Source organism: Primulina eburnea, chromosome 15 (assembly GCF_022965805.1).
Source record: "Primulina eburnea isolate SZY01 chromosome 15, ASM2296580v1, whole genome shotgun sequence".
NCBI classification, from domain to species: Eukaryota; Viridiplantae; Streptophyta; class Magnoliopsida; order Lamiales; family Gesneriaceae; genus Primulina; species Primulina eburnea.
In genome coordinates, this window is record NC_133115.1 from 35,938,233 (window position 1) to 35,949,183 (window position 10,951).

The 10,951-nt window shown below is 35.7% G+C and overlaps 1 protein-coding gene across 1 annotated transcript; it reads right to left on the reverse strand.

The window, feature by feature from the left end:
• Window positions 1–293: 293 nt before the first annotated feature.
• Window positions 294–2,923, reverse strand: LOC140814957 (uncharacterized). The gene is made up of 3 exons (XM_073174053.1): window positions 2,277–2,923; window positions 1,849–2,196; window positions 294–1,025 (listed from the first exon to the last, which is right to left on the reverse strand). The coding sequence occupies exons 1-3, from the start codon at window positions 2,604–2,606 to the stop codon at window positions 522–524; spliced, it is 1,182 nt and encodes a 393-aa protein (XP_073030154.1). The 5' UTR covers window positions 2,607–2,923; the 3' UTR covers window positions 294–521.
• Window positions 2,924–10,951: the final 8,028 nt, after the last annotated feature.

Sequence of the window (10,951 nt, forward strand, 5' to 3'; positions counted from 1 at the left end):
TTATAAAAAGACACGTCCTTCAAATATCTCATAAAAGTATCAAATATAAAATCAAACAAGCCACTAGTCTTTGTGGGAGAGCTTCAAAAACTTTAAATAATATTTCTTCTTGCGTCGATGATAAATATAAATGTTGCATTTCATATTTCAAACGTCCTAAATATATAGTCCAATGTCTGTATTTAGTACTATTTATCAATTATTTTATTAATTAATCTACAAAAAAAAATTTCTAATTATTTATTGCGAAAACACAAATAAAAGTATGGGATGGAGGTACCGGGGTAGTATGCAAAAGAGGAAAATAATATACAATTTTTATTTAAACTTTTAAAAAGTAGCAAAGAATTGCCAGTGCTGCTTAATTCGCGAGATGCTGTGGTGGTTCTCTTTTTAGTTGCATGATCAAGGGAGATCGAAAATATTCAGAGGTACAAAAGATATACAATGATTAAACATAATTACTCATTCCCCATCGGAGCAAATTATTGGCAAAAGATATTTAGTCTAAAATCCAATGATCACGGGGAAACTAGTTTTTGTTCTGTATCAAAAATATCCGCAGGAGGAATGAAGGAGTCGTATGAAAGTCCAGGCACGTTGAAAACAACGTCGTGTATCCTCCATATCTCTTCCATCCTCGTCCTGCTGTGATGCATAGACGTCTCCCCGAATCGGAACACAGTGGCGACGGTCCTCCCTTGATGCGCGATCAATATCCCATCGACGTCTCTATAATCTCCAATGCTGCTACCTATGGTGGTCTCCCAGTACACGGTGTCGTTTTCCGTGGAATGTACTCTGGTGAGGTGAGAGTCCTCCATGTAGATTAAGAGGCCACTCTTCTGGCTGAAGTATCCGTAGAGAACATGGCGGATTACCTCTGCCGGGCCCTCGTTTCTCTCCATGACCGCTGCTCGATCCGCAGCTACTTTCAGGACGAAGCAATCGTCGTCTCCGATTCGTTTCTCGCCCAGGCATTGTGCTTTTGCGAAGAGGCTTGCGGTGCTCTTCGGATCCAGGCCCTGCGCAATGGTGAAAAATATTTTAAAATTATTTTTTTTTACATAATGATAATAAATCTAGCTGCCATTTGATATTTGTGGTCCCAATCGGAGTAAGACATAGCAAATCTTTGAATTTGAATGGTTTTTACGGATCCAAGAGTGTGGCAGCATGTGATCTCTTTAGGATATTTGAAATTTTGTAGATTGGTAGCTGCATCTCTCTTTGGCACAGCTTTTCTTGGTTTGACAGAGGAATATGTATCTTTGTAATGGATAAAATAATGGCGAAAATGAAAGAAATATAAAGGATGGGAGTTTAAAAAAAGTAAAAGCACCAAAATCAAAAGTATATGTATCTTCAATCATACACTTTTATTATATAAGTAATATAATATAATATAATTCGACTACAAAACATTATATATCACGAGCATTTACTATCACTCGATATTTATTTTAAATAAATAAAATTATATAAAATGATCAACGAGATCTAGATCAAATGTCGTACAACGTTATACGAAAAATTTAACACGGAAAATAATTGGGATACAAAATAAATAAGTGATGATGTCAGATAGTATCCGTATCCACATGCTCTGTTTTCATAAATTATGTGCGTGTCCAAAGATAAGTGTTGGGTAAAGCAGGGGACACTGTCAGTTCCCATATCCATCACTAAATTAAATTCATGCTATTTATTGATTAAAAACGTTTCTTGGAACCTGTTATCCTCACGCTTTGCCCATTAATTTTTTGCGTAATTACATCAAAACCCAAAATTTAATACAGATTCGTGAATGCAATTAGTTATTGTACAGAATTTAATATATTAATTTACCTGAATGATACGACGTAGAGGACGTTGGGGACCTTTAGCTGCATGAGTACCGAGCCATGGCGTATGCCTCCACGCAATGTTTCCGTCGCTGCCGGCGACCACTTTATTTCCGGCGACCGCCAGTTCAAGTGACCACATACCCGGCGACATTTGCCACATTACAAAACACCCATTTTCACCGCTTCTTGAACCCATCGTTCTCACGCTTTTGCCAGACGAAATCTCCGTTTCGCAGCGTATCAGTTTCACAACCCCAGATGTGTACATGTTCTTCGCACATTTTTGCTGCTTTGAGCACCCTGTTGCCGCCAAGTATTGCTGAATTATGTAATACGCCGCAGATGTCTCCTGTATCCAAATCAAATTCAAATGGGCTGAACGTATAACCAGAAATAAACAATTTACAGTTGCTTAATTCGATCACTCACGATGGGGATGTCTTTAATGTGAAGTTTCGAGATGGGTTTGTTTGAAATGGGAATCGGAGCGAGTGGGCATCCCAAAACGCCGAGTAGAAGTCTTAAATCTTGCATCTTCGCTGGACTAACGTTTCCGGATCCGTACAACGGCGGTGACGATGGAAAGCTGCTACCTCCGGGTGGCACACTTCTCTCCATTCCGAACCATTCCCTGATAATTTCCCAAGAACTCTCCTTTTGTTTCCCTTCTTGACTTTCCATTCCTAAATCCGGGCCTTCCATCAAAGGAGTCAGCTGTTGAACACACCACCTCTGTTTCCTATGACCCCTCGAAGCCATCGTTTCTACGCAAATGCAGCACTTTTAGCAATCCCAAGTGTTGATGAGATCAAAAGAAAAAGAAACCAAGAACAAGAGATGGAGATTCCAGCATAGAGAAGATATATTGTGAGTTTTAGAGTGAAAGAATCGGTAGCTTTAGGCTCAAGAAGGGACAAAAGGGACCGTCCATCTACCCAACGGCAGAGAGTGAGATCAGAAGATGACAAATTAAGAGTGATATTATAGTGAAATAGAGGTGTTTTTTGGGGATCGGGGAGGGGAGCTGTCGCTTTTGGACTGAAATTGTCGTCTCATTACTTCTTTTATTCTTCCGAGCCACTCCAAATGAGAGGGGTATATTGCTGCTGCAATTGTCATCAAGTTATTATGTATGCACCTACCGTTTTAAGACATGTTTTATTAGGATATAACTTAGTACGGGAGTCCCATGAAATTTTCTCGAGTGGGGAGTTTCTCCAGCTGTAAATTGTAATAGCTTACTTCTCACTACAATTTTGTGTCACTGTTATTTTACTACTATTAATATATACTTATAAACCAATATATCCCAATACTATAAAACCAACACGAGCCATGTTTTGTCGCAGAATTTCTCATCATAATTCATGCCAAAAACTAGATTTATTTTCAATGGCTTTTTAAGTTTGAATATTATAGATATTTTTAGTATTTCCACCTCTAAACAAATCGAGTTTGGATTTGTGAACCGAAATCAAACACGTCACGAATGCATTTTTGTTTTAATTTTAGATATTTGCGCGAGCATTTTGTATAAAATATAACATGGGTTCCGGTGCAGCATAGACCAAATCCTCTCTAAGATATAAATGTATATTAGTTGAACGTATAGGGTGTGTTTGGTTGAGTGGATTAAATAAGGATAGATTAATAGTCCAATATTTATCGTTAAAATTTTAAGTTGTTTTAATAATCATTTTGACCCGGTTTAAGATCCAATTTTATTAATCAAATAATTATCCATAAAATTGGATCTTAAACCGGATCAAAATGATTATTAAAACAACTTAAAATTTTAACGATAAATATTGGACTATTAATCTATCCTTAGTTAATCCACTCAACCAAACACACCCATAAAGTATTACTGATCATTCTAATTAATAATGGAAACTAAAAGTCCGATACCTATTTTTTATTGAAATAAATCAAACTTATAATTTTTTAAAACTTTTATTTTAAAAATATGATCTCATGGCATTTTTTTATGACGCTCCACTCGATTATCTTTACCCTTCTTTCCCCCACGGAAATGTATAGCCGTTTGGCAAAGTAGTTGGGCAATTGGCACCCTTCGGGCAAACCAAACAAATCTAAGATAATATATCAAATCTCGTACCAAGTAGGATATGTATTTCACCCACCTATTGATATATTGTTTTACCATGTAGCAACATATTTATATACTTTAGGGCAGGATCCTACTACCTTAAAGAAATTAGTTTCTTTATTTCTTATCAAATTTAATATTGTCCCATACATCGCTTCCGATCTATACATTTCAACAACAAATTTCGACGCACCTAAACTCGGAATTCTAATCAATTAAAGTTCATAAAACTGAAAAAAAAATTCAAATGGGAGATTTTTTTTAGGTTCTTAGTTATGATCCGCAAAAGTTAAATTCAAAATTTTTCTTCTTTCCCATAAATGTTTGAGTAGGCCTCTTGCGAGACGGTCTCACGAATCTTTATCTGTGAGACGTGTCAATCCTACCAATATTCAGAATAAAAAATAATATTTTTTATGGATATCTTAAATAAGATATCTATCTCATAAAATACGACTATGAGATCGTATCACACAAGTTTTTATGGTATATGGTTTACAAGAAAAGGACGCATTAGTAGAGGCAAATCAAACGTTGTGGATACGAAGAGTTGGAGAGTCGGCATCAATTGGCTCCAAGTGGGTCAACATATATATTGACGCCAATTGGTAGCTCAACTTCCAAGGCAAGACTAAATTTTAAAAATAACAAATAAATATAGAAATGGTTGGTGTAAACTGAACCTTGTTATTTTACTTTCACCTTGACAAATAATTTAGAAATTATTTTTAGTATTTTATAAATGAGAAAATTTTTAAATATGTATTTGGATAAAAAATTTTAAATATGTATTTGGATAAAAATGTGAAAAATATTTTTAAAATAGTTTTCTTTACATATAGTTTTTAACGAAAAATTATTATATGCTTTTTTTATGTTTTTAGAACGAAGGTAAAACATAATATTTTTTAATTTTCAAATATTTTAAGAGAATAGTTGTTTAAACACATATTTATTATTGAATGAACCGAGTCAAGAGATGTGATGTTCGGCTTTGGACCTAACAAAAGCCCAATGCCATATATCTATACAATAGTCATGAGCTCGGCCCGTTTAACACGACATTGGCACGTGGCGCATTAACTGGAGGACGACAATAATTATCGCGACACAAATACAAATTGACCATTCCTGTTGTAATAACCTACTCATTTATTTTCGTTAAAGAAAAAAACTAGCTCACCGATTATTTTAAATTTATAAATATTGTATCAAATATATTTGTTTGTTTATCCGACCATATTAAAAATATTATAAAAATAACTAACTATTTATTAAAAATTTGGTTAATAGAATGTCTCTTTCAAAAAAAAGATATTTAATAATGATGACATGTATAATTGCTTTTATTATATATAAAATTGATCAACGCATATACAAATACTTTGACGTGATATTTATATAATTTTTTTAAAATAAATAAATCATATAATTTTAGTATTTTAACTGTGGAGATCTTGGTATTTTAACGTGAAATAATATTTAATTAAAGGGTTTCTTCCCTACGAAGTTCTAACATCACAATCAGTGCATTAATCACAAAATGGAACCACTTATAAATACTATATGGCGTTGAAATTAATGGCGAGCTACCCACTTTGGACCCTAATCTAAGTTTTAAACTGCATCATTGATTGTTCTGACTTCTGCACTGCAGCCCTCTTGTTTCGTGCTTCGGATCAGTTCGAAGATCCAAACACCATGTGTATATTAATTAATGGCCAACAATTTATATGTTTTTAAAAAATAAACTCAGTCTCCAACTTAAAATTATCGGAAAAAATTACTTCATTTTTTTCAACTAAACTTCACTCAATCGAGCTGATTTTTCCATATCCGTTGGTAATTCTGATGTAGTTGATAACGCGGCCTTTCCCAGCAAATTAGTTTCCCAAAACACAAAACCTATCTCCATGCATCTATATAGTATAGTTATTTTTTTTTACAAAAAGATGAATTTGCTGCGACGGTCAGAATTATCGCGTCATCGGTGAATGAAAGCAAACTAACACAGAGCTTCATTGACGTAGGGGCGGATCTAGGATGTGGGAACTGGGGGGCCGTTTAGTTTATTTTGCGACGGTTTTTCAACTATCGTCGCTATATGGCGACGGTTTTTGAAAAACCGTCGCAAAGTTTGCGACAGTTTTCGTCACAACCGTCGCTAAGCAAAAAAAAGGTTTCTTCAGATTTCGAACTCGGACGGATCAAACGTTATAATTGGCTTTAGCCACTGAGATACATGGACGTATCATTCATTTTGGGGGGCCATATGTATATATCGGTTTATATATTTAGTTTAAAAAAAATTAATATATACTAAAAACTTTTTCGCCCTACACTAAATCCGCCCCTGCATTGACGTGTGTATTCAGTGGCCGGAAGAGATTAAAACTCGAGAGACCGATATTTACGCTGCCATGGAGATCTTGCTGAAGAAACGCTAGGACTTGCGACAACTCTTGGCTGTCATGATGGTGGGATTCGGCATTGACTTGATTTACTACGGCATGCCTTTGGGATTGGGCAATTTGTCTTTTGATTTGTACTCGAGCATCACTTTAAATGCAGTGTCGGAATTCCCAGCATCACTGATGACCTTTTTCCTTATAGGGAAGCTGAACAGAAAGGTTTCGAGGCTGGGACTATCAATGCTGATGGATTGGCAGCGCCACATGTGTTTTGGTGAGCAGGAAAGGGCTTCAAATCGGGCTTGAATTGGTTTCTTTTTCAGTGTGTGCATGGCTTTCAACGTGGTCTTGATTTACACGTACGCTGGAATTATTTCCTACTCCGCAGTGTCAATGGTGAGGTAGGTGCTGGTGGTTGGCGGAGTTCCCGGCCCGGTGCTTGTGGCTGCTGACAGAAAGAATGGGTTTATGTCTTATGGGATGTTTGGAGTGATAGTTTCTTTATGTAGGTTGTTTGTCTCGTGCCTGCCTGAAACTATGGGCAGAAAAATGTGCCAGACCATGGAGGAAGAAGAGGAGAATGAAGTCTAAATTTATTATTATTGGTTTTAAAGTTGGGATTCTTAGCCATTCACAATCATCTTTGTTTTATCTCATGTTGAATTAATATCATGCATTCGTTGATTTATCATCTTTATATTATCAATCAGGGCTGATTTGATTTGTAACTGATCTGGTCAACATTTTTTTAAAAAAAATAGCCTCATGTAGTGTATTTGTTCACTACATGGGGAGGTTATTTTTTTTTAAAAAAAATTTGACCAGGTCTATTTCCCCCAAATATCCCTTGTCAAATCATTTATAATCTTATTCATGCCTCAAATATTGTTTTATATATTCTCTTATAAAATATCTTTGTTATGACATGAAAAATGTCTAAGCAAACACTCTGAGGTCACTACAAGAAAAATGACTTTCCGTAGCACGTCATCAACAGCGTGCATTAAAAACACGCTGCGAATACTACTTTTCACGGCGTGCACCGACCTGTGCGTCGTTAATAGTGTTACACTTGATACTATTAACGGCGTGCTTTAAAAGCACGCTGCGGATAGTACTATCGACGGCGTGCATATAAAGCAAGCTGCGGATAGTAACTTGATACTATTAACAGCGTGCATTAAAAGCACGCTGTGGATATTACTATGGACGGCGTGCATTAAACGCACGCTGCGGATAGTAATATTTGCAGCTTGCAATTTTGTGCGCTGTTAATAAATTATATAAACGACAGCTCACAATAAACGAACGCCGTTAATAGAATTATTAACGACGTGCAAGTTTATGTGTGCTGTTAAAAATAAATCATTTTTTTTAAAAAAAATTCGTGTTCAGATATTAACGGCGTACATTAATCGCACGCCGTTAATAGTATTATTCACGGCATGCATATTATTAGCACGCTGCCGAAAATGAGTCCGAATTTCGATTTAAGGTCACAATTAGCGACGGTTGATCTATAACCGTCGCCGCCTTACACGATTTAACGCCACATTTAGCGACGGGTTATCTACGACAGTCGCCGATGTAGATCGGCGACGGTTAACTGATAACCGTCGCTAATAGAAAGAAATCGGCGACGGTTTAATAAATAACCGTCGCAACAAAGCGCAAATTATCTATTTAAACCGATCTCCGTTTCATTTCCTCCACACTATTTAACAACACTTAAAATTTTTCTATACTTATATGATTTTAGTTTCGATTTAGATACCTGTTTTTGTTTCCATTTTTGGTTAATTTTTTAATTTTTATTTGTTAAAATTTATTAAATTATAAAGTATTTTTTTTTTAAATTTACACAAAATTTAGCGACGGCTTTTATAACCGTCGCGAAGTTTTAACCGTATTTTTTTTAAATTCCGTCGCTATTTTAGCGACGGTGTTTAATTTATGAACCGTCGCTGATAGGAGACGGTTTTATCCAAAACCGTCGCTAATATTTTTTTTATGACTAGTAACGGCGTACGCATGCACGCTGCGGAAAGTTGTATTAACAGCGTCCATATGCACGCCGTTAATAATAATATTAACAGCGTACAATGCACGCCGCGGATAATCTTGAACTTTTAACAGCTTTTAACTTTGTAGCGTGCGATGCGCGCTGCGGAAAGCTCATATGCGCGCTGCGGAAAGCCATTTTTGTTGTAGTGGGTGTACATGCCCATATTTGAACCAGCTTTATTAATAATTGAATATATAATCATAAAAGATCAAACATTTTCTAGGATCCATCAACCTGCTAGAAATCACAAAATTTTATGTGGATTTACTTCAAATACTATATGAGTAATAAATGCTAAGCTCCAAGATATGTATGAAATCGTGAATTCGGGTCATGAATAAGTAAAGAAAACTTTCCAGAGAGAGTCTGACTAATAAATTAATAATAATCCCATAAGCTATGAATCGATATGTATATCAGCTCTGTTTTCAAATTATAACTACCTTTTCAGCTTTAATATTACAGTTATTATGATGATGAATGAAGGGAAAAAAATAAACAAAATCTTGGTTATTACTTTTTGTCGCTGAAGTTGTCGCATGTGGAAAAAATCTCTTCCAATGTTGTCGTCGTCGTCCTGAATATGTCATAACTCATATATTCACTCATCGAATCCGCTGCTGCTAAATCAATTTCAGGGAAGTTCTCTAGGGCAGTAAACAGCTCGGGTTGCACGGTTCGTCCTCAAACCATTGGGATATTTCCTGTCTCGGGAACTGTAAAAGTACCATTCCATGCATGTCTTTACTCGACAAAAATTATTTATCTGTGTAAAATGAAATAGCTTGAATTATATATATTATTTAATGTTTTGAAGATGGGATGACTGAATCCGATCGATAATTATTACCTGGTAAATCCCATGTGATGTTGGTGAAAATCGCGAGGGTAGCTGGAGGTCGGATTTCGCTTTGGAAGCTTGGGTGGACCTTTGGAATCTGGAACACAAGCAGGAACGTTAAAAGATGACCGGAAGGTTGCTCTGGTGGAGTACATCTGACGCTCAAGTTAGATAATATAAAACAAAGAGAATATTGTGTGTGATTAGAATGAGTGAATGTATGAATAAATAAACAATGACCGGAATATGGTGTTTATAAGAGAAAAGCCCTTATGCGACTTGAATTCTTTGAAGACTAAAACTCTGATATTTGTTGAGTTCTAATTCTATAGGATTCTGGAGTCTTATTATGAGTTTTAAATCTATTGGACTCTGGATTTTTATAATATTAGATTGAATCTCTGCGAGATTTATTTTTGCGAGCTACACATTAATATATCTGAGTAAGAGCTCCTTGAGGCATGGGCTCGTCTAATACACGGATTTCTATAGAGCTCGGCTCGAGAAGTCGGTCGAGACCTTCTCAATCTATGCGAGAATGTATTCTAGGAGGACAACTCAGATCATGATGGGAGGTCGGCCACTTCTTGCTGATCGACGAGATTATGAAAGTATGGGAGCTCTGCTTGGATGAGTTCCCGGATAACCTCCCAACGAATATGAATAAATGGAGTCTCGGTTGGGTCTTTAGATGATCTGATGGATCCTAGGTGAATGAGGTGACATTATGATGAACACTAACCTTTAAGATGACCTCTCAGAACTATCTGGATATTGTGCCTGAATTCACATTGGCTAACAAATAATTTATTCAAGTTGTTCCAATCAAATAACTTTAGAAATTATATGGATAGTCGCTAAAATTTTGGTGTTTTCCTAAATTAATTGACCGAACCTAGCATCCTGTCAAAACTTATCAATAACCAACTGAGCATAATAGTGTTCTATATTCATTAACAATAGCTTTTAAATTTGTGAAAACAATTAATCCTAAAATCTAACAATCAAGATAGCTGCAATTGATAAATTCAATTTTGTTGATTTACTTTGTTAATTTGTTTGGAGATTTAGTAATGTTCACATTGGTCTCACCGTGTAAATTTTATGTCAATTCAGTGCTTTTACGGCATTCAACGATATCAGCTGACATGTTTTATCGCGGGGATCAATTCTTTTCATATGGAGCACAAATCACAACACTGCCTTTTCTTACTGTTTTGGTCCAGGGCGTATTCTTTCATAGTTTAGATGATGTATTCTTTAACTAAGGTAAATGACCAAACTGACTATTACGAAAAAAGGATATCGAAACTCGATATTTTACGTAAATGAATCTCACATTGAACTACATTGCCTGAGTACCCCGTTCTTACTTTTAATGCTAAATTGTCGAAAATTTTCTCTTCGAGTCTTCATAAATTGAATATGTCATGGATCTTTTATTTGGATTCTGAGACACCGTAAAATTTATTTTCCACTCCTTAATCGAACAATTTACACATCTGCCTCCTTTTATTTTCCATTCTCATTTGCCCTCTGTCAGTCTTTTGTTTTACACAATAACCTGTGGGAAAACAAATAGTAAATTGCGAAATCGAACAAAAGATGTGACAAATCAATTAAGAAGCATCACAAATCGGAGAAACTTAAAGGTGACTAGCTTCACTTGCTTCAGTC